The 25,260-nt window shown below is 39.9% G+C and overlaps 1 protein-coding gene across 1 annotated transcript in view; it reads right to left on the bottom strand.

Moving 5' to 3' along the window:
• Positions 1–605: 605 nt before the first annotated feature.
• USP13 (ubiquitin specific peptidase 13) overlaps positions 606–25,260 on the bottom strand; it is a 49,895-nt gene continuing 25,240 nt past the window's right edge. The window contains exons 4-21 of the mRNA XM_086618425.1: positions 24,970–25,091; positions 24,413–24,555; positions 24,028–24,212; positions 19,381–19,475; positions 17,555–17,742; positions 15,857–15,928; positions 15,496–15,589; positions 12,113–12,238; positions 10,640–10,793; positions 8,814–8,988; positions 8,470–8,558; positions 7,968–8,090; positions 5,756–5,782; positions 4,916–5,059; positions 3,763–3,929; positions 3,085–3,247; positions 1,363–1,447; positions 606–699 (exon numbers count right to left, since the gene is read on the bottom strand). Of these exons, the coding sequence (XP_086474551.1) occupies positions 606–699; positions 1,363–1,447; positions 3,085–3,247; positions 3,763–3,929; positions 4,916–5,059; positions 5,756–5,782; positions 7,968–8,090; positions 8,470–8,558; positions 8,814–8,988; positions 10,640–10,793; positions 12,113–12,238; positions 15,496–15,589; positions 15,857–15,928; positions 17,555–17,742; positions 19,381–19,475; positions 24,028–24,212; positions 24,413–24,555; positions 24,970–25,091 (2,246 nt within the window). The remainder of the gene's footprint in view (positions 700–1,362; positions 1,448–3,084; positions 3,248–3,762; positions 3,930–4,915; positions 5,060–5,755; positions 5,783–7,967; positions 8,091–8,469; positions 8,559–8,813; positions 8,989–10,639; positions 10,794–12,112; positions 12,239–15,495; positions 15,590–15,856; positions 15,929–17,554; positions 17,743–19,380; positions 19,476–24,027; positions 24,213–24,412; positions 24,556–24,969; positions 25,092–25,260) is intronic.

The raw sequence follows: 25,260 nt of genomic DNA on the forward strand, positions 1-25,260 counted from the left end.
AAGGGCAAACCAAGATACTATAAAAACTGAATTCTAACAGAAAAAAATTTAGTTGACTTTTCTCACTGTATCGAAAACGATCTCTCAAATACGACATTATGTTTTGAAGAACACTCACACATTCTCTCCCTCCAACTCTATATGCGACGATTTCTTTAAGTGGTCTGGACTCTGGTTGAAAATGCTGGCTCCCAGTTACCAAAGATGCAAATACTTCTTTGTGGTCTTCCACAGATGCATGGACAGAACAGGCAGGAGCTAGGCTGAACCAGGCTATTTTTGTTCAACTCTGAAATTTGTTTTCTCCATATACTAGCTGCAAACTCCACCAATAATCTGCATGGTCTTAAGGTATCCTTCAGGGTGTACAAATTTAAAACAATGTACTATACATCACTTAGTAGAAATTTTCCCTCTAATACTTAAGGCGGCATCAAATGACTGTTTTTAAATAAACTATAAATATCCCATGTTTTCCTTTGCTTTTTGGCAGTCCAAGGCTTAAGGGTTTTTTGCTGGATTTAGATTTTCTTTATCATAGTACACTTTTTTGGGCAGGTTAAAAAGGCTTATGGCTTCTTAAGGCCAGGTAACAGATTTGAGGCCTAACTTGGTATTCTGTGGTAAAAATAAATGTAGCCCAGGTCTTTGGGAGGTCGTTCTGAGGCACAGACTCTGAGGTCATTGTAGATCACCCATCTGAAATGAAAACAAGATTGATTACACTCCATGTGTATAAAAATCATCACAAGTTTATCAGGAGCTTCTCACAGCCAAACTTCAAAGAGCTTAAAATCTAAAACTAGAGCTTAAAATCTAAAACTAGGCACTGGAACAAGAACAAAAGATCAGAGAGACAGCCGAAGCAGGTTTACTGGCAGGGTCAGGGACTGAAAGGAAGAGGAATATGTAGTTACAGTTCAAATGAATGAAAATCAGAGATTCTCAAGGCCACATAGGAACGTACCAAAATCACAGCCAACATCAGCACCACAGGATTAGCAATACCAGTACCAGTACACAGTTTGATGGGTTTCTATTGATGGAGAATGAAAGGAAGTTGGGGGAAGCTCAGACAAACAAAGCCAGATATAGAACTGATACCCCAAAACGAATAGAGATTCGGAACAGCAAGCACAGCAGAGCCAATGATATGTTCCAGAATAGACCTCAGCGGAATCAGAACTATTTCTGACTCATCACATCTACAATCTGTATTTATCTTGATTTCTTTGGTGGGAAATGTATACGTTGTACCACCATGTGTTTTGTCTGCCATGAACGCATACTCTGCTCTGTAGAGATGCACACTTCAATGAAAACATTTGGTCATCCTTGTGTGTATCTCCCAGTTTTACTCACCTTCCTTCTTTTTTGAGATGACAAACATAGTGGCCACTCATTGTGGATGTTCCCATGTGGCTGATGAACCCAAACAGCTCGTATCCTATTTAAGAAACACAAATGGGATCCTAAGACTTTTATTGCTAACATTGCAATATGACTCCAGGGGAAACTTTCATTCTAATACCGGAGAAGCAGCTAAGCACTCCTAACTCAGACTCTGCATCCTCAAACACAGTTTCTGTCAAGACTGCAGCATATTCTCACTTTAACTAGTGGTCAGATTCACTGTCCAATATGGAACCAATACAAATCAAACCCACACAGATCTGCGCACATACAGCAGGGCTGCGATCACAGCCCCTGCCAGGAAAGAGAAAAGAGCAGATTCATTCCCAGTTCACAGACAGCACCACAGAAAATGCCAGATATGGAGTTCATTCTGCACACAAAATAGCTATGTCTATACATATGATCACAGATCCCCTATACATCAAACAAAAACCACTTGTTTATATTTCAGCAGTCCATAAAAGAGAGGATAGGGAAGCAACCTCTTCCTTTAATATGAGGACAATTTTTGTGCTTCATATCTCTGGAGAATTCAGCATTGGTTATTGCTCCCCAACCATTCATGTCATTCACCCAAATTACCACCAAAAGCAACAGGATACCTTCTTTCAGGATATTGCATAATGACAGGGGCCTGGATTTTGGTGGAGAGGGCTTTCTGGAGCCATTTTACAGTATCATGTTGGTTATCAGGATTTCAGGCACTCAGTAAATGGTCTCAGTCTATAAAGGCTAAGTATCACAAAAAATAATTATTCCAAATTCTCTCTTTTTTTTTAACCTAACAATAATCAATGTTTCCTATGTCTCCAGAAGACTTAAGATTGGTCTTTATAATGTTAGAAATGAAGAAATTAATGTTCTTGTATAACAACATCAACCACAGAAATAAAAATCAAATTGGCTTAGTTTTTTTTCATAAGACCATTATAGTCAAGATCAGAGGTACAAGTTTAGAAGATACTACAGTTATTAGAAGAGGTGAGTAAAGACCCTTCAAAAACCATCATATGCTATCCTTATGTTAGAACCACCACTGACCTGTACTCTAGCCCTTCTACACTTACAATAGGTTCTTTGCCTACTTTGCAACTTTGACTGCTGTGCACTATCTCCATCTTGTGGTTTATTTAGCAGCAGGATGACTGGGGATCTCAAAGAAAAAGCCAAAAAGCCAAAAGAAAATAGCAAAGCAGTACATGCAGGATACCAACTATACACACCATATTTAGAGTAAGGAACTTGGTTGAAGGGATTATCAAATCTCCCATCAGACCACAGGAGGACAGAAACTCAGGTGGTCTGTAACAGCAGCATTATCTTTAGGATGCTTAGCCTCTGAAGATTTAAACATTCCATCTTTTCTTTGTCTTTTTATCTTATAGCAGAAAAAAAAAAATAATAAAGCTAGGCCAGGAGAGACTTACATGGTGTGGCAAGAAGAAACTTGGACTCAGGTTATTTAGTGAGTCCAGGCAAATAGTTTTCTGAGCAAACACAGCCCACCAAACCTATCAGCCCCATAGAGTTGGACTCAGCAAGACTGGAAGTAAATTGTCTGGATCAAAAAAATGCAATAACTACTTTCAAAACAGAAAGGAGCTCTACAAATGGTGTAGGTGTGACGCAACAACACGATAGCCAGTTCTAAGGTGAAGGAGAACTTACTTCCAGACCCATCTTTGATCCTGGGCCCCTCTGACCCTGTCTCTGCAAGGATATTGGCATTGGCATTGTTCTCCGCATTCATCACATCCAAAGCAGGGTCACTTTCTTCCTCGAGTTCAGGGTGGCTGAAGATCCATTCCAGTGCACGCTCCAAATTATTGTTCTGTAAGTCAAACAAGCAAAAGGACAGCCTTCAATGCATTCTTTAGCATCATGCTACCATCATTGGTCTTTGAACAGAGTAAGGATTGTGTTTGACAGCACTAGAAACTTGTAAGATACATACTCTACCTCCATGGAAAATAGTATTCAACAAGCATTCTGCAGAAGCTTGATGGAAAATAAATTCTCCCACAATTAATCCCCATGGCTCCCAGGTTCTCATCTTGAAGATGCATAGTCTTTAGGCATTCAGGTTGTTTCTCAACAGATGGTAAAAGAAGCGAAGTTTCCCTCACTTTCCTCCACATTTCAATGTTCAAGTGAAATACACAAATCACCTTCCCCACTCTAACCCAGACAAGTCAGGCATCCCACGCTTTGCCAGAATAGTTCTATGTGCATTATCCACAAACTGGATTTTTACGTGCGCATTTCAAAGGCATCTGAGCATGCACATGTACAAAGCACACAATATGAAATGAAACCCAAGTGCTACCAACAACTCATGGAACTCACTGTTGCCTTCAGCGCTTGAATTGCTAGATTCCTTTGGAATCCCATGGAAATTATAATTGCAACTATCTCTTCAGAAGGTTGGTTATCTAGCCCATCAGCTCTAAACACAGCATCTCCACTGGAAGCAACTTCTCCAAATGCCGGTATGACCAATGGCTCAGCGAAGTCTGGAACAAAGAAACATTCACCAGCTTCTTCTTTTGTCCCACTGTACTGGAAAGTCAAAACCAAACATAAACAAACAACAAACAGGACCTCAAAAGCACTCCTGAAATCAACGTAAGTTCATTTCACTGGCCCAGCTGGGATTTAGATGTGCAGAAAGCCTTAAAAATGACAAGATGTACATGCACATTACGAAATATCTAGGTGGACAAACTCATACTGAGCAGGCTGGAACAACCTGGCACATCACCCAAGTGAAACAACTGCAGGAAAGTAGCAAAGATTGGTATGGAAGCAATGATGACACCAGAAGAGCAGACAACCCATCTGATACACATACAGATGTAAAACGAACTGATAGCTGAAATATGTCAGTTAAGTCCAAGTGAAACTCATTCCCCATTTACACAAGAAACACAAGTGAAGTGTGAACTCATCCAAACCTGGAGTTTCCTGGCAAGGGACTGCTCAGGTATACTAGTGCTGAATCATGGGTCCAAACTTTGCATGGATGAAACACAGGAAGTGGAGAACATCTAGCAGCCCTGTCCACCAACGGACAGCCCGAGTTCTAAGTACGGCATGAATGCTCTAGCCTGAGCTAGAGAAGGCTGATATGGAAGAAAAGCATCTGGACCACAGGATTCTTTGTACTTACACTTGATCACCACTCAGCTTCCCCCTTAGCAGCACAGACCTAGCCAAAGGGTGGAAAACAGAGAGCTGGCCCACGCCATCAATGAGGACAAGAGAGTGTGCTTCTGGTGTAGCTTAGGTTTGTTGTCTTCTTCTAAGTAGCGGATGCCACATAATGGTCAAGATCTGCATATCGCAGGAACAGCTTAGGAAAATTCACTCACACCTCCAGGTTTCCTGGGGTGGGGAAGCGGGCCATTGTTTCTCTGTCATACGTTATAGAATTTCTACCGACTGCCAAAACACACAAGCAGGAGTGTAGGAGTTTAACCTACACCTTCCAGTCACTGACCTGGTTCTTCCATATGTGCAACGATCCAGTTGAAAGCAACTTCAGCACCCAGGTTGCCTGTATAGTACACAGCTTTCCGACATGCTTCCAAAGGAAAACCCATCTCTGCCAGTTGCATAACTGCAGACTCATCAATATCAAGAGCTGCAAGAAAGGACCTTCTAAAATATAAAAGTCTAATTTCATCCATTGTATAGTATTTCTTACTGTTATTCATGGTGCCACATATTACAAAACATCTCTTGGATTCACTTTAGTACCACAATAAACCCACACTCGTTAGAATCATAGAATGGTTTGGGTTGGAAAGGGACCTCAAAGATCATCTAGTTCCAATCCCAACAGCCTTATACAAAGCAGACTTACAGGTAATATTTTGTCTCAGTAATCTACACAGATCCTTAAACCTTGATGGATTCCTACAGGACTTTACTAAAAACCCCACCAATGGATTTCAAAGGGTGAAGATGTTAGGTGCTGAGCTTAGCTAGAGATGGCAGCCAAAAGTAATCACCTCTCTAACAGCTTCAGCTGAGATCAGAGTCCAGAGCGAGCCAGGATCAAGCAGCTGTGACCTCCAGAACTGCAAGATCCTGCTGATGAGCAGCAGACAGAGACGCAGCTCATATTGCAGCTACGCCGATGCTACCACAGAGTCTTAAAGAATCCTGCACACATGCAAGTAAACGCTGAACAAGTTCAAAATTTGGCTGTTATTCAGAAGCATGCAGGGCAATACTCCATGTATATCTATGAGGACAGAGAAGCCATTCACTAAGCAAAAGCACAACTATTTTTTAAGCAGCTGAAATATCAGTCTCAGAAAAATGAGATACGTACACTCCACAAAATGGGTCGTCATACGATCTGAAAATTGAGAAAGGAAAAAACAAGGAAAAGGACTTATATGAAGGCTAAGGAGATTCATATGGGAAAAACAATTCCATGTTTTTAAAGTCATAGAAACATTTGACCTCATAGAGGCAGGGCATGTTCATCCTTACATCCCTGATGTTTTTGCCATGAATTAGACCAGGGATGTTTCTGTCCAGCAATTTCCTTAAGTCAGAGCAAAGTGTCACTGGTACTATAAACCAGCAGGAAACACAGCTGATGGCTGACCTAAACCAACTTAAGCAAGAATCTATTTTGTTATAAAATAAGGTACCATCACCCCTGCACTTACACTAAAATTAGGTCAGTTCACTGAGCAAGAAGATAAAAAAAGAATAGGCCTTGGCAAGGAAACTACAGATAAGGCACAAAATTAAAACCTTTAGAGAACTGAATTTTGCCACAGTCTTTGCTCCAACACACAATTTCAGGTGCTAGCTTCCTTTCACATGCATACAGCTTGATATTACATCACCACTATCACAAATATCCAAGACAAATCATAGAATCATAGAATGGTTAGGGCTGGGGGGGCAATCGTGTCATGACAGTAGTTGCATTATGGTTTTTCCTATTAAATACTGAGGCACCCAAACTTAAGTCATCTAGAGGAAATTGCAACAGCCTGGGTCTAAGGTCACACTAGAAAAACATGATTTTACTTGCTATAAACCATTTCATTCTCCAGAGACACACAGGAGGAGATTCTAATATTCTTGTTTCTGAACTTTAGTATAAAAGAAACAGTATTCAAGAAAAAAGCAGCATAAACAGTATTCAAGAAAAAAGCAGCATAGCATGTTAATCACTCTCTCTCTGCTCTACAAATATTTCAGTCAGCAGTTTGACATCAGCTCCTTGAGACAGAGCCTTTTTTAATGGGCTGTACAGCCCACATACATCCAGAGGAGTGGACTACAGATGCACGCACAGCTGCTAAGGCCTATTGCAACCTAACAATTCTTGTAATTTAAAAATTAGTAAGATTTTGAATCTTACTCTATACCTGGAAAGCTGTTTTCTTAAATTGTAGTCCTTAGTGTATTAAGTATTGTTGTACTGTGAATTAACCAGTTCTGCAGACACGGTGTGTTTGTTGTTACACCTTGAACCAAAGTGTGTCAAGTTATCCAAGTAAACTCTGCAACTGAACAGAAGACCATCTGCTCAGAACTGTAACACTGAAATCCTACAGCAAATAATCATAGTAACTGACAGATTTTAAAATTCCTTCTGACCAGGATGGAACATATACTGTACACAAGGGAGTACACAAGAACTGAGAGACTGATTTAGCTCCCGTATCACCCAGGCTACTCTATCACCAGGTTTTAGACAAAATTTAATACAAAAGTGCTCAAAAGTTTGGCTCTTACGCAAATGTAAGAAATGAGTGGATTAATGCTCCACTCCATTCAGGATACCTATCATGAGACTCAGTGTAGGAGTCTGAGACCAAGTCCTTTGCACCAGGCCCTGGGAAGTGCAGTGACTTTACTGAAAGGGAGTCATGAACGTGCACTGAAGGCCAATGAATGGATAGAAGATGGTCTCTGCATGTAGCTCATTTTTGTAAATGTAGATGTCTTCATACACTCATCTATCCACTTCAGTCCTAGATACCAATCAACCTTCAATAAGGACGAGAACAAGGACTTCATTCTTATGTAAGGACAATCATCCATGCGAATGGAAGACATGGAATAATTCTGCTCATAGAGATGAAGAGATCACAATGCACTACAAGCTGCCCCACTGAGCAGTACTATACTATTGCAAAAGAGGCAATCACCACACAGCAGGATAAGTATGAGACTACAGCAAGTAAAGCAAGTGAAATAATCTGTTTCACAAAAATATGGTATCTATTCTTGGGAACAGCAATTTCATAAAAATATGAATTATTTTGAGAGAGTCCAAGGCAAACAGTATCAATCATAAATCCAGAAAACATCAAAGCAGAAAAGCTGGAAGAACTAGAACTGTCTAGTAGAGAGGAAAAAAAGGCCATGAGGTGTTCTAACAGTCCTCAATTACAGAAGCACAGAGCTGCTTCTTTGTCCATAGCACCAAATGGTGAAGCTCAAGGAGAATCAGCATGCGCTAGTGTGAAAGGGGAATACAGGAGAGCATCAGAAGAGAAGTTATCCATAACTACCTTTTGGGTCATCAGGAATGACAATGGGAGGGGCAATGTCTGGAAGTTCCTCTTCTCCTGGCTGGAGACCCCTGGCCCGAAGGTGGCTGATATCTAGGAAATCCGGCATGTCTACAGAAACATCTACAAAAGTAAAGAAACAGGCTAAGCTAATGAATCTAGCAAAATGACCTCATGGTGCAACCTACCCCTTCAGAGAGGGGACTCTGATACTCAAGCTACAAACACAGCGAAGATTCTCCTCCAGAAAACAGTTATTTCAGAAATTTGGAACCCTAAAGCATAATTTGACCAGAAAGTCAGTCCACATGAAACTGTACGTTAACTCCACAGATTCAATGGATTGGTTTAATTTGTCATAAAAGAAAAGAAGATTCAATTAGGATCTTCACAAGTATAAACTTGAGACTCAAGCCAGATCCTCGTTATAGACCAAAGAGCATACACCTTATAGATTATCTTGGATAGAATGAGAAAAAGGTCAATACAAGAAGGCACATACCAAGCTTTTTGGGTATCCAGTCAAGGCCAAAGGTGAATTTCTTTATCTGCACCACTAAGTACTCAGGAAATGAAGCAAAACGAGAAGTCCTGGGAATCACAGAAATAAAATAAAAAAATCAGTGAAACAAAATCACAAGCAACACAGATTTTGGTACCTCATGCACACTTATATGAGTAACTTTAGCCCTGAGTGAGATGAACAGTGATGGATTTTATAACACTAATATGACACCAAAGCCCACTGTGTCTTTGTTTACTTCTCTGTGCATCATGTCCTGGTAGCACGATAAGCACAGAGCACTACCATAGAGGTTTTTAATAGGCAGCCAGACACACACTTACTTAACTCCTGCAGATTTTGCTTGAAGGGCACTGCTCCAGAAATCCTCAACATTGTTTGGTTCAGAAAAGGCCTGCAGACAGGCACTAAATGGGATCTTGGCACGGACAAGCTCTGGTGGAGGTCTCCTTGCAGCTTCTGCTTCTCGTCTCTTCAATTCATAGGCAATTAATTCCTCTGAGAAACATACATGACATTAAAAGCTAAATGAAGATTGTCATGGTTATGATGTCCCTCACCAGTCTTACTTTTGCAAGTTTTAGAAATGCAAAAACCTACTTATCAATAAAACTTTTACACGTCTTCAACTACACATCAAATCGTTTTGTCTACATTGGGGTCAGGAGCTACACTTACAATCACATCTTTTTACTAAAGGTTTCTGTTCATGGTGAAAACACAGAACTGGAAATACTGGGCAACACGAATTAAAACCTTGCCATGACAGCCAGAATCCTGTGTGAATAGTAACACCAGCTACCCACTTTATCAGCTCAATCTGACTTGGAAAATTATTGCTGTCTACCTGTGCCATCTGACTTTCTAGACAGGACAGGATTATGTATGGCCTAGAAAGAGTCCTGACACTGGTAAGTTCAGCAGTGCCATATGGAAACAACATGGTCTTTTATAAGCGACAGAATCATCACTGAAACTGATGAACAAAGAATGTGAAGTTCTCCAAAACTTAAGTTTCCAAATCAAAATGGTCTTTTTAAAATATATTGTCCAGTTCAAGCAGTTGTGGGCTAGGTGAAAAGCAGTGGGTAGAATTCTCTGTCTTGTGCTATTTCAAAGGATCTGATCAAATAAACAAAATAGTTCCTTCTGACTTTCAAATATTTTGAGATTACGAAGGAAACCAAGGGCATGTCTCCCTTCCAGTGTTCCTGTGATGTCCCTTTCATTTCCACCCCATGCATACTGTTGTTATCTTGTTCACAAGAATCTCCACCACTGATTGCAGGAGCAACCGTTTGTCAGTACCTCCCTCCTGCTTCCAAGTCTTCTAGCTTCCTCAGCCGTTTTCTCCTTTAAAAACAAGTATGCTTTCTCAGGCAGCTCAGAGACATGAAAAAAACCCACTCCTGGTTTTTAAATCAATGTCCATCACTTCATCTTCCTCCTCCCTTCCTCTCCTAAAGCCCAGGATTTCCAAATTGCGTATTTTGGCTTTATTGACAACAAACTATCTTATACCTCTATTCTCTGTCACATTAGATCTTATAATCTGCTGCTAACAAACACAAAGCCAATTTGTTTTTTTGGTTGGTGGGGAGGTGTGTGTGTGTTTGTTTTTACAAGATATTCATTAGCTAGTATGTTCAGTTCCTTTTTTAGGATTAAGAAGTTTCTATATACTGGTTCACTGTCCAGCACAAAGGAAATCCAATCCTAACGGGGATCTTTGGGCACACACATACACAAAAACCAAACGTAAATAAACTGTACTACAAGCAGTGTGACTTTATCACACAAACTGCTACCATTCTTGGTGATATATTCCTGAGTAGTGACACTTAATGATGGTCCCACAGTCTGAGAAGAAATCTGTCTGAAAATTTGCTGAGAGTATGCAGGTAGAATCCTTCTTCCCTAAAAACATTAACAGGGATGGTAAAGCCACAAACTGATCTGTGTTTAAAGTCTCTTCTAAAGAAAAATCAAACAAAGTAACTTTCTCCTGATCAGTTCATTGGTTTGATTTGCCACATGACCTTGAACCATTCTGTCCACATAAACAGACCGCATGGAGGTGAAAACTTCATTCCTTCATGGTTGAGAGAGTCATTAGAAGGTCAGTCCATGGACCAGTTGCTTTCTTTACCTTTGTTTGTTGCTGCCTCCATGGCAACAGGTAACTGCATGATATAGTCCACCCTCTCTGTGTAGCGCACCTTTCTGGACTGGCAGCATTGTGTGCGTTCTTCCACCAGGAACCGGAAAACATCACTAGGGTTTTCTGAACCTACAGGGTTCCTCTGAAAGGAATATTAGATCAAATCACTTAAGTGGCGATCATTAAAATGACCAGAGAACCCAAAGGCTGCTGGTTGTTTTATGGCAAGCACAAAGACACCAATCTTACACCCAGACCTGACAGCTCAGCTTGTGTTTTATTGCACGCAGAACTCTGGCACCCACAGAGAACACCACCAAAGTCTACAACGTCCACATACTCAGCGGTATCTTTCTACACACAGTATCTTGTGGAGTATGTACCTAATGAAACTGACTGAGTCAAGGTGAACAGAAGGCAGCAGGAAGGTGGCAGGTTACAGTAAAAATAGAAAGCTCAGGTAAAAAACATGGAGCGTCCTTTCAGCAAACAGAATTGCTCCTACCACTCCAAATCTGCACTGAAACAGAACAAGCAACTTGTAGTTCATTATGCAGATAGGAATGTCATACAAATAATACATGTCCTTTTTATCGTTCATGTTAATGTCTGTTATCAGGCAAAAACACTAAAAATGTCTTCTACCACCCTATAATCAGTACATGTGTTTTGGGATGTAGAACATTATGCATGCAAATGTGAATAACTTCATCTAGACTGTAACACATGAATAAACACCTCGATTCTTGGGGAAAATGGGAAAAAGAGGGAGGAAGGATGGACAAGAAAGAAATGCTTTAAATCAAAACTGCATGTATTTGCAAATTTCCTTTTCAGAAAGACAGCATTAAAATGCACAGTACTGATTCTTTTACATGCAGCATTGAGCTGGAGGTCAGTGGAGCTAACATTTTACATAGAAATATTCAACTGACAAATATTTACTTTGCTTTCAGCAGGGGAGTCCTTCCTCCCAGAATGATTCAATGTTATACAGCTGGGATTTGTAAAAGAACTGGACATGGTAATTAGTTTGCTCCCAACTGTAACATAAATTTGGAGTAATAATAATAATAATAACCCAAGTCATTAATATTCCAAGTCAGACTGCAATATGTTAAACAAACGGATAGCACGTAATCATAAAACTAACAGCAACTTAAAAGGACAGGCACACATGTTTATAAATCTTATAGCTTGTACAATGATGCTTGACCTCTCTATATCTCTTGCAATTATCAGCAGCATTGGCCCTGTTTGTGGTCATGCAAGAGTCTGAAGTAAAAAGAAGGAAGAATTAAAGAAAAAAAAGTTTCTAAACCAGAACACATTTAAATTAGTGCCATTTTCTACATATCCAAGGCTAAAAAGAACATAACAAAAAAATGAGCCACTCCTAACAGCTCTGCCCTCATCGTCTAATATAACCAGGGAAAAAGCCATTAATTCAGATTTTCTCACCTCTACTAGATTTATAAGATGTAGGAAAAATTCCTGTGCGTCTTGTTGTCTGTTAGAGGAAAATTCTGTGTGGCCTTTACTTATTAAAGCCTTAAACATTCGGGGAGATATTCCATTGTGTTGAGGCTAAAGAAAAGAAAGAGAAACCTGTTAAGGAACGATTTTTATTAATTCCTGGAGCAAACACCCCAAAGTCACTTCACTAGATCTATCTATAGCCCATTTCTGCCACTGGAGAAACTACAGTTTCAGTTTCATCTGGTTTTCTATTTTAGTAAAAATGGAAAAGGTCCTGAAAGATGATTTGGGGGGTTCAGAATATGTTTTATGACTAGTTCCTACAGCATTCACTCTATGTGATTTTTCTACGGCATTTGCAAGTCAAAAGAGATTACTGGAGGTTTGCAGTTTTCAGAAAGGCTAAAAGCCTAAGTTGTTTTCTAACATTTGACACTCTTTTCAGACCCTTGTTCCACCTAGAAGTATGTGGTCATTGAAGCACTTTGGTGTATAAGCTAGCAGCTTTACTCAGGGCAAAACCTTTCTGGAGATCTCCACAGAATCAAGCAAATAACTAATGTGTGCAGCACACATTTCCAGATTGGTTCTTAAGAACAGACATGAATTTGCAATTTGCAGTGTTGGTCATGTTGAAGAACCAGAACATACTGCCTTTAGCCTTCCAGTTACGTCAGTAGGAAATTACCTCAAATCACAAAATCCCTAGCTTCCATGAGAGTCCTAGTTTTGACTTTCTCACCCTCTATACCACTTCAAGAAGCCTCCCCAACCACCAGAAACTGCATTCTCAAGACACCACCAGCTATTATCCCTTTTAAATAACACTTACAAGGGTCAGAATCTTTTACTCAATTCGCCCTCGTCCTCCATGAGACCGAACAATTTTCAAGGCAACCTGAGCACAAGTGTAGCCTTTAGGCTGTGTCAGAGGCTGTTAAAACCTCAGCCAATCTGATCCTTTACTACAGTTGCACTATCGTATCAATATAAAAATAGAAAAAGCAGCACAAAATGGAAGGCACATAAAACACACACTAAAAGAGCAAATTTTATTCTTGGTTTCACCAAAGTAAGGTATTCCTAGACCCACTGGAATCAGCAGCAGATTCTCAATGTTAATGCTTTTTCAATTTCTGGCAGCACACCAGCAACCACATTAGGCTAAGATGCTCTTTAAAGGCTCTCGTAAAGACAGTCTCAGTATTGCTTGAACAAAGAGATGTTCTGGGGATTTCTGAATCTTGGGTTATATATCACTTCAGTGTCCTCAGCTGCCTTTCAAAGCTAGGACTGGGGACAGAAATGCATAAACCAGCTCAAATTACTACATACCAGGCTTCTTTCTATTTCAGAAGCAAGAATATGGCAAGGTGGCACGTTTGCCCTGGTGTATAACACAATGAGTTTGGAATTAGCTTTGTTTCCATTTCCACCTTTTATTCAGTCATTTAAGTAGGTTGAAGGTAAATATGCTATATGTGACAGTCTATAGAAGAGGATTGGATTTTGCCCTCTAAACTTTTTTCACTTCAAGGACAAGAAAAATAAAAGAAGAAACGGCAAAGATCTAACCAGAAAAATCAAGTCCTAGCTGATGACCTTTTCAGCTTCCAGTCTGTTTTTAATGTTAAAGAGGGTCTAAGAAAACTGCTGCCATTTCCAGACTAAACTCCTGTGGTGAAAAATTTTAGCTCCACAGTACCAGGAATATTTATAGAATACCTAGCATACCTTCCCCATCAACAGTTGCAAAACAGTTTAGCTAAATATAGACTGTGCTGGACCGCTGCAGATCTCATATGAATGCTTTTACAGGCAACAACTTCCAAAAACTTTGGATGAATTCCAAAGACTCAGAAAGATAGAGAACTTCTTTCCAATTAGGAGGGAAAAAAATGTAAAAGAATAAAACCAAAATGAATAACTTATTTTATAGACATAAAGCAGAAACACTTGAAAACATTAGAAACCTAAAATCCTATGCGACTATATTTATTATAAATGTCAGTACAACCCTCTAGATGACACAATACTACCTGTTTGTACACCACTATTATCAGCAGGGGAAGACATCTAACAAAAAAGCACCCCCAAACTGACAAAACAGATCTGTATGTCCAGAGTGATGGAAAGAAGAAAATATCTATACTTGATTTTTTTTCTAAATACATCTTCGATACGACAAAGAACAAACGCATTAAAAGTTGTTCCAAATCCCAACACATGCTACGAATTGCTTGATAAGGAGGTCACTTGATGCATGCAACTAAATGCCAGTAGATGGCTACTACTACCTGACAGAGTTTTATGCTACCTGTCATCAAAAAGTTCTCAACATCTCATTGCTAGTGGTGGCTGCCAGGCTGAATAGGGCAGGGTAGCTTTATTCAAAGGGTTCAAGTCTCTGAACTTCCAGCACACTATTCTTCATTCATATTCTGTATTCGTTTAAGAAGGCAGGTCAGGCAGTATGCATAATTTAATGTAAGGAGCCCGTTGAAATCTATTCCACTATTCCTTAGTCACAGTGATGTCTGGATAAGTTTTAAACTTTATTTAAAGGAAACAAGCAGGATTCATTCATTGTTCCAAAACAATGAATAGCTACTGCACAAAGCAGTTACTCAGGAGACAAATGACTGAGATCACACAAACTACTCTGTACCAGGTGCTCTATCTTTGTCCAAAATCTCCTTGGCATTCTGATTTCAGAAGGAAAAACTCTTATATCAATAACTGATAGATGTCGGTAGAGGAAAATATGTATTTCCATGGAAACTATCACTATGCCTCTGTGACAGAAGCATGCATGAATTCTACTGTGTATAAAACTACAACTTGGTATCAGAGATTCTTTCTCCATAAAGACAGCTCTCTTCTACAGGTAGTTTTTTCAGTATTGGCCTTTCGTTTCTCAATATCCTTCTGAGGAGTCTGTGGTTTGACTCCACGTGCTGCTTGAGGTCACAGTAACAGAGGCTGGCAGGGACACAAACATATTCTAGGTTCAGTTTTCCCAGCATCGCTCAAAACAAGATGTTACAAGGTGGATGGTTTGAATAGTTTGATGGGTTGAATTTTTTTTTGTTCCTCAGAAAAGATAAACACAAGTTGCAAGTTCTATGAACATTTGCACTCATCACTGGAGAGGTAGAATACTTCACTAGCAGAACCAATGGTTGCTTTAATGTTTGCACAAATAGCCCCTGACTAATATATTCCTGACTAGAATCCTGCACATTCCACCTTGCTAAGCATCCCATGCTGGATCCACACGTGTTCTTCAAAGCCTGGCACCTGTTCCCTTTTCTCAGGATATCACTTTTACCTAGTTACCAGGCTGTACAAACTCAGGCAAATACCTTGTGTTCTTCTTTCATCACCTGCTCAATAAGCTCAGATTTCATGGGTGGCTTCGAGTACTGGCCTGAAAGTAGACCATGTCCCAGTTTAGCCCTGTAGGGAAGAAAGTGGCAGGGTAGAAACAAACATGTGAGAAAAACAGAAGAGAAGAGAAGACTTTTATTCCAAGAAAAAAAAATTTACTGTCTTTGACCCCCTGACAAAACATCATTACCTGCAACTAAGTGGGCAAATCTTCCCATTCTATTTTGTGCCATATCTCACTTTCAAGCCCATGCAGAGGTGTTCTTTTGCCCCGCCATTAAATTATTTTGATTCTATTTAACTAGACCAAGTAAATCATTGAGAAGTGTCACTTACATCTGAGTGTTGAAATCTTGTGTTGGATCAAGAGGAGAGTAGTCAAATATTCGTGGAAGGTTTCCCACATACCTGGGCAGCAAGAACAAAGCAGAAACATTCAAATATTGCAGCTAGATTTACTCAAGGAATTCGTAACAGATCCTCAGCCATGATACATCAGCAGGCTTCCTCTGTGTCAAATTTTGCATCACAGCAGTGACTTAATCTATATCTGGTGAGTGCTTCTATCATGGAAAAGTAATAGTAAAGAAATTAAGAAATGGACATTTGAGTTTTGCTTAGAAGCTTCTAGCTGTAAAGGATATGGCAGTGTTGTTCTAGAATTTAAATTCTATTTCTTGATCTTGAAATAGCTGCAGGATGGTGTTGCTCAGTACCACAGAGTTGGGTTGAGAACCAACGTACTTTCTACTCCTAAACAACATCACCTAATAAATTCCAAATTCATATCAGGACCAAAACACATAAAAAGAACATTTCTATTGAGTTTCTTCAGAGAAACAACAGCTAAACCCTGACAATAAACACTGAGGTATACATTATTCTAGCCAGTTTGTTGGAAAGTGAAGCATTTAGTAGCATACCATCTGGCATTGCTTCCCTTGAGCACAAGAAAAAGCAGCCTAGGTAAGTATGGTCATATTGAAAGATCACATCTAATTTCTGCCTGGTCCCTCTCTCAAGGATCTACACTATTTTGTTGATAGTAAGTGCTCCACGTGACTCCAAGGACCATGCTGTGGAAAACAACCTCCCTTAGTAAAGTCCATTTTGGTATTTTTCAAAAATGGAGGTAGAAAACCTGGAACTTAATGAATCTACAGATTGTACTCCACATGGCTAACAAAGTAAACAAACACAAGTTTTCTCCCTCTTCTTCTCCAGAAGGCAACTGCTACACGAAAACCTGGGAGGCTTTCCAAAATCTAGAACCCTTATTTCCTGACACACACACACTACTGCTGTGGAATGAAAGAGTATTCTGAATTTTATTGCAAACTATAGACTGTCCTTTATAAAAAGGCTTTTCTCCTTGGAGTGATGTGTTCAGTTTTGATCAGTCAGGAATATTTCATATTCTTCTGTTGTGCTTTTGTCCTTCTACTCTCTTAATTTTTCAGTGGAAGAATATGCTCACACACTATCCTTTTCATGAAATGAGATTTATTTTTTAATAAGAATTTTAATTTAAAAATGCCTCAGATAGTTCCCCTCTTCTCAGCCAGAACTGCATGCAAAAGGTGCATTGCTTTTCATTAGCATGGATCAATCTTAACATGTTTGTGTCAGTACAGTTTTTTGCACAAGTGACACAGGAGCAATAGAATGATTCCTGCAGCTATACAAGGCATGGGTCTGTGCAAAGAACCCGAAGGTGATACTGACCATACAGAGACAGATAGGTATGTACGTGTGCATACAAACAGCAGAGACAGAGCAATCAAGTTTACAAGGTGGTGCATGATTTTCCATCACTGAAGCTGAGTAAGTTCTGATTTCAAAGGCAGATTGGGTTTTGCGTTCCAACCCTTTCCAGAACAGAACAATATAATCACTAAATCCTTTAAGTGGCCACTGAACTCACTGAAAGAGACGTTTGCAGGTGAGACAAAAATTAAAATACCATTTTGTTTAGAAAAAACAGACATTGAGGACTGCAACAGCTAGTGACGAGAATAGTTTGGAGCTACTTACGCTCGCTGGAACTCTGGGATGCTGAAAATGGCTTGCATGACAGCATTGAGGTAGCAGCTGTTTCCCAGGTTCTTCATGCCAGTGTATCCTGGGCCATACATGGGCTTGAGTTTCACACCAGCTTCCTGAATCACTTCCCATTCAGAGACTCTTGGTTTTATATCATTATCTCTTAGCCCATTCTCTGTCTGAAAGCAACAAGATTTATTTTTTTTTAATCTGTTTAAATTCTGCAACAATTATACTGCTGCTATCATTATCACCAACTTTGTGACCTATACTCTGGAAAAGAAGAGCCAAATCAATGAGTAACGGGAGGTAAACTCCACATGTACGGGAGAAGATCAGAGTCAGATGCTAACAGTTGGTTCTTTCAATGTACCTCTTAGCTCTTTACCACAGACCACTGGCTCTTTGACTGTTCCTAGTTGTGACTTCAATCTCAACCAGGAGCTTCGCTTCTCTCAAGGCTGTGACCTCAAGTATCAGCATAAAAACACTTCATTTTTTCAGGTTTCATATTCCATTTGTATTGGCCAGGAATAGCTGCTGCTACAGAAGCTGGTCCTAGCAACCAAACCAGATGAAAAGCTGCAGATCCAAGAACTCTTCCCTTGTTTCAAATGGGAAAAGCCAAAATGTGTGATGCTGAAGTTTCTCCCCTTTACAGCTCAGCCTTCAGCTCGCAGGGACATAGCTTGTTCACGGCTTGTAGGTCCGGGTCACTTCAGTCCTAGCACTACTCCACCACTTCTCTAAGAATTTTTCAGATTGGTCTGAAGACCATAGGCGAAACCTTTGCAAGAGCTGAGACTAAGTTTTCAAGGTTGATGAGTAAAACAGATTTTCCAGAAAAACTGCTGGATAAAAGAGACTTTTTATTCATGATATTGGCAAGGAAATTAGTGTAAGAAAATATTATTAGTACCATGAAGGCTTTTGAAACTGCAGTTTAACTCTTTCCTATCATTTTAGAGTTATTAGTTTTCTCTCCACTTGGACAATGAAATACACTAAACCAGTATCAGTATCAATTATATATTGTTAATTTTTAAGTTTTCATGTTCATGTTCTCAGGCAGTGATACTAGGCTATGTGCCTGAGTGAAAAAAAAAAAAAATAAAACCACCTGTCCTTATATTCATATTCCATTCAGACTACTTTGATCATTTAAACAGAAGTGGAATCAATATCCAGTAAGATACAAATTATTAAAAGCATTTCTCTGCTAACATAGACCACCAACATGTTCAGGAACAGGAACCTTTCTGCCCCAGTCTCTTTCTAGTGTACCACACCACAGACCATGCTGTTTTCTAGACTTGAATGTTTTTTTTCATTTTGTAATGTATTTATTAACAAGACCTAAACTGAAATTGATAACTTTGCATAAAGAACCTTTCAATCATTTTTTAACTTATCCATTGCTTAGCTTATTTTTGCTTAAGATTTGTATTTGTTCACACATGCAATAGGCTTTCTTTCACTCACTGTAATTGAATATTATAGGTATTATTTTCTAATTGAATAGGGTTTCTCACCTTAAAGGAAAATGGTACATAACACATGACAAGTGAAACATGTAAAATAAAGACTACAAAGGAACTCTTTTGGAAGGCTGCTTTTGGAATTGAGAGTAATGATTCACTCATCTCAGACCTTAGAAAATAAATCACTGACTGGCTGAACTTTACAAAACTAAAGACAATCATAAAGTCTGAAGGAATAACACAAATATAAGCTACAGACATCATTCTTCTCCTCTTTCTCTTCCATTCTCAAACAAACAAGTAAACAACAAACTCAACAGAAGATGGATTTCGTACCACTGGCATCTGCAACATATCAATTCCAAAGTGTGCCAAATGTTTTGCTATATGTGGATCTAAAACCGGCTCCTCTTCATCAAAGGAATAGACATCTACAAAAGCAGAGAGAAACAGATGAGATGTAGTATCAGATGTTATCCTTTCTCAGATGTTATCCTTCCTATTTATCAATGTTGCATTCTCAGTACAGGACTGCCTATACAAGATGCTTTATCCACATTCTCCAAGTTTAGTTATAACCAGCAGAAAAACGCACAGACATCCACACAGCTCAGTAAATATCTTAAATGTTCTCAATGCAATCACCTCAGCTACTCTCCTCAAAAGAAATTACAGGCCCTTGCAGTACTAGAACCTAAGAATACTTATACTCATCATAGTATTTTCCTCCCCAAAATAAGAAATTTGTAGGGAATACAACAAACAGGGCATGCAAAACTCTCCGATATGTGGCCAGTCCACATTTTGAACATGGCAACAAGAGATTCTGCATTTTTGTAGAGCTATTAGATAAAGGCAGACACATTAAAACTGTGAGTATATGTGGTCAACTGACTACTGCCAATGGTATTTTAATCTCTAGTACAGTTTAAGTGTCCCGGTTTTGGCTGGAATAGAGTTAGTTTTCTTCAAAGCAGCTAGTATGAGGTTGTGTTGTGGGATTTGGTATGAGAAGAATGTTGATAACATACTGATGTTTTTAGCTGTTGCTAAGGAAATCAAGGACTATTCAACTTCTATGTTTTGCTACTGTGCAGGTGCACAAGAAGCTAGGAGGAAGTCCCACTTATGCCCTTTCCCACAGAGGTGCAGGGAGAACTGAGAAATTCTTTATCAGAAATAAAGAGGTGTTTATTGGATTGGACTTTGAAGATTAATCTTATGGTTAGGGAGAAAGGCTGCTTTTGTGACTGAGGTGTCTTGCTTTATTGTATGGGAGACCTAGATTCCAGTTCTAGCTCTATGATAGGTCCTTATGGCCTTAAGTAAAAAGCCCATAAACGTTTGACAGGGCAAAGTTCAAACCGTGGAAGGACACGATATATCTAGTGATGATATTTTCATTATGAAACCAAGTTCAGTAAATTCAACAGAAGGACTCAACAACAGAGAAAAAACTCATTTTCACTGTTTACCAAGCAAGTCCTGTAATGAAGCTCAGTCCAGAGCAGGTTTCACCTACTTGAGCAACTAATAATAAAGCTGCAGGCATCATAAAAGGACATGAGTGATAAGACATGCACTAGTAAGACTTGAACAAGCCTTCCACCTTTTCTCTTCTCTGGCCTCTTCCTCTATAGTGAATGACTACTTCCCTGCTTTGGTCTCTACTTGTACTAAAATCCAGAATACTTCTGCCAGTCTGCCTGCACTTCTCTCAGCCAAGTTTCCTTCATGCCCAGCAGGGTTTCTCACACTGACCTTGCCCCCTATAACCAATCTAGGCTTAGAGAAAACTTAGCCAGGAGAAAGATGAAACACTCAAGAGGAGAGAGCAGGAACCCAGACAAAGTCCGCTTGTAGCACAAATACCACTCTGAAAAGTTCTTACCCTGCCCTCTCCTGGCAACTACAGACCCCAGCTCTGACTTGACCCACCACCTACGTAAGATTTTAGCAAAAAGGCAGTCTCCTTGAAGTCTGCCCAAACCCATACAGAAATGATAGGTTGACAGTTAGCCAAGACCTCAAAGACATGATGCAACTTTTAAATTTACCAGCCCTATGAAAAACATTAACTCTCTCAAACCTGAGAATGGTGCTTTTGAGTTGTGCTGCCAGCTGCTGATTAGCCATCAGACCCTCTATTAATACCGGTCCTGATGACCTCTCTGGCACGCATGTGGCTGTAGCTGCCCAGCTGCTGGAATTCCACTGTGTGGTAGCAACCGTGCCCAAGAAGACATGGCTGTTCATCCACACACAAGAGATCACAACATTCCCATAGTCTTCTGGTGAAGTCACAGAGCAGCCAAAAGACCCTGTGAAGTCCAAACACCCAATGGAGTGAGATTACACATCAAGTGATCCTGGGTGACTACTTTCAATGTGGAAGCTTTGATTTTGGTTTTCCTCAGCTCTGGCAACTGAAGAGGGTGCAGCCATCTGGGACTGCTAACCCAGAGCAGCAGAAATGGAACACAAGACATCAGTCTTTGCTTAAGTCTGGTTCTTGTGTCATATACTTTAGTACTTTCTGCTGCGTAGCTAACAAATTCATGGGGGAGAGAGTGAACTCAATTATTTAAAAAAAAAAAAAATCAAAGAGCAGCAAATCAAAGAAAGAGGACAAGTGCCCCCAAACACAGGTCTGTAGTGCTGTCATACATACTCCAGTAGACAAGGAACATAGACAAGTCAGCAAGTGTGACACATAAAAGCTGGTATCATTAGAGTGAGAATGGGGAAGGGAGGGAGGGGAGGTGTGGATAATCAAGAAAAATCTGAGACAAACAACACAGAATATTATTAAATAGAGAATAATCATTATTATTCGTATTACGGTAAGAAAAGAAAAATGATAATGCTACCTGTACTTCTTTTTCTTCCATAACTCAAGATTTACACCTGTTCTGGCTGTGTAGACAACACTCCTTTCTACTTAAAGGATAACAGGCAATGGCAACATTGTCTCTGAAGAAACAAGTTGCACAGGATACTCCAAAGAAGTATCTGACAATTGCTGAGATAGGCATCCACAAAGCAACTCATTTAAGTACCTGTCAGACAGGTCTTCCCGCTGTCAAACCCCCATTCCACTCCTCAAACCAGTTTCACACATGCAACCTCACAATGACTTGAAATGAAATCTAACGGCATTGCTGAGAGAGGCAGCAGGCAGCACAAGTCAACTCAACCTATTGAATCAAGCAACTTTTCTGACTCACTTGTGTATCCTGTCCAAGGTCCAAGAGCGGAAGACAGAAGTTTGGTTCAATTTCTGCCCTGATCCCAGATCTGTCTGTTGACAGAAAGCTACAAAACAGGACTGAAGCTCCAGAAATCTTTCATAATGTATTCAATACAGATTTCTCAAGAAAAGACAAAGAGCTCTCCTCTGCTTCCTCTGTGTACATGCAGGGCAAGTATGAGTGGAATACTGGCAACACCTCTTTCTCTTTCTTACTGGTGTGAAAAAGGAGTAAGTTATGTCAGCAGAGGGACTAACGCTTATTACTCCTCTACCACCACCTCCAGCCCAGGGAAGGAGAAACAGACAGGCTTGGCATCACAATCAGTCACAAAGTCCCCTTCCTGAAGCTCATCTGTCGTCCAGCCCTATCGAGAGGTTATGATTACCACTGCAATACAGATCAGAGAGAGAATAATTATCGAAAAGGAAACAAGAAGGGTTGGGGGAGGGACGCCTTTTCTATAGGGAAACCAAGTAAACGTCATCCAGAAGAACAAAAGTCTGTGCGGAACAGCTGCTGCCTCTCATTCAAAGGGAAGGACGACAGCCTGTGCTTTGTTATCCCAAAGGCCACGTAAGAGAGGAAGCAGCTGATTGGTGGGAGCCAGAAGGACAGCAGCCATAAGCAAACAAGTACTGCTGCTATATATGAGAAGAAAAAAGAATTTGAAAAAACACTAAAGAATATTCTGTTTGTTTTGCAGATGCAGTTGAAACCTACAGCTGGGCAAATCTTAAACATCTTCAATAATTGAGAGATTCAGATAGAAATTGTCCAAGACCAGGCTCGTGCAAGGAAATAATATTCCATCTGGGAGAGAAAAGAATGAATTTTACCCAGTGTTTCTGTGGCACAGCTGGTTGAATCTGACAACAGTCTCCTTTTCCTGACACTGAACAGGACTTAAAGATGAAAAACTCCCAACTGAGACATGTTAAAAAAAGGGGGCTGCTCTAAATAGCTATTTTTCATCCATATGGTCATAAGCACTAAAACCAAAACATAATCATGCTATGTGTTCTTCTGTTTTTCATTTGTCTGTACAGCTGACTTTTTCAGCTTCTCATGTTTTTAATCCTCACACACCATAATCCTCTCCACAGCACTTCAGAATGTCACACTGAGAATATGCAAACAAGGATACATCTATAGCTTTTTTCCCCCTCTCAAGATCATCAGGCATTATACAAATGATCACCACAGCAGCCCCATGAAAATGAGCATTCATTAGAGTGAACAAAATGCTACTGAGGCAATAAAGAAAAATAGTAGTTTCCAATATGACAAAAAAACATACATGCTGATAAAGAAGGGAATTTTCTGAATTTAAAAATCACTATCCTGTTATTGTTTCTACATTACATAAGATTGAACCATTTGCCAGAGCAAATGTAGCAGAACTAAAAAATACTGCTTCTCCAGATCCTGCTGCTTCAAAATAATACCATTCTTCTATTATAAATCTACTATTATACAAACCCAAAAAACTATTTACACCAAATATAAAACAGGGGGAAAAGGGCAGATAAAAAAGGTAAAGGCTTTCTCCGAATGGAGTGTGTGTCATTCCCCCCAACCCTGATCAAGATTCATAGACCCACAGGGTTTTATTTCCATATCAGTCTCTCAAACATTTGCACTAGAAGCACAAACTCAATTGGTAATAGATATACACTGTTAGTCTCAGGCACAAAAGACAGCCCATCTCAGAACTTGCCAAGTGGCTGACCTGCTCCATCAGGAGTGATGGTTCCCAGCTTCACTGCCAGGGGATAACCCGTCTCCTTGTAGTGCTCCATCGCATGCCCATTCCCCCCACTGCCATCAAAGAACCACTTGCCACACAACACTGAACCATCTGTCAGGTTCAGCCACAGATTCTCCCGCAGGTCACATTTTGAGCATTTCCAACCACTACAAGAGAAAACAGGAAGAAATGACAGAAATAAGTAATGCAGGAACCAGTCCTGTATTTCAAATTACTGTAGGTCAAACCAAACATACACACTCAACCCAGAGTCATGCAAAAGAATTGTGGCTGTGTTGCTGGCTTTAGTCCTGTTACTCTGGGCTGTATCAGAGAGCCTACAATGAACAAACTGCACTACTCTCACCTGGGGGGAATTCTAACACCATTGTCTAACTGCACAAGTGTTTTGGCATGTTTAGATGCCTGTAGCTCTTCTTCCCAGGAGTCAGGGACCTGCTTCCTGTAGGGTGATTTTGCGCTGAGGAGTGCATCACAAGCTATTGTCACCTGGAAAACAAATGTATGTCAATCAACACCTAGCACGACCCAGTGACTGGACAGAACTTGGCATTCAGCCCATTGCTAACCACATACAGAACTGGATATCAGTAAGACTATTTATACACTTAAATATGCATGTATTCTAGGTTGCAGTTATTATTTTAGCAGGAGAGTAAGCATGTGTACTATGCAAGCTTCCCTGGGACAAGCTGGCATCACAATAAGGGAAAGAATACAGGAGGTAAAAGGAAATCGATGAAACAAATACAAAGCAGACTTTTAAAAATTACTGACTCTCTATTGTAGCTGGTCAAGAAAGATCTTTATGTAAAAACAAGCTCCACACATAAGAAAATAAAGCATCATTTTGATAAAAAGTGAAGAAGGAGACAATTCCTAGCATGACTTGCACACACTGACCAGTGCTGGTAACTCTTCTATATTGGGTAATGAGATTTCATAGTGATCAGGAAATATAACAAGTTTTGCTTCATCTTCATATTCAAAGTCATCACTGCTGAGATCACCGTTTGTCTCTAGATCTGGAAAACAAGATGGGGAATGTTAGGAGATTGTCCCAAGATCTAAGTTCCTAAATTGTGGCAAAGGTACCACTATGAAGCATTGCTTGCCTGGCATCAGCCTGCAAGTTGACACTATGAGTAGTTTCTTCTGGCTAGAAATGTTTGTGAAACCTTGATCTAAAGTGAA

This window comes from Tauraco erythrolophus, chromosome 11, assembly GCF_009769465.1.
Source record: "Tauraco erythrolophus isolate bTauEry1 chromosome 11, bTauEry1.pri, whole genome shotgun sequence".
Taxonomy (NCBI): domain Eukaryota; kingdom Metazoa; phylum Chordata; class Aves; order Musophagiformes; family Musophagidae; genus Tauraco; species Tauraco erythrolophus.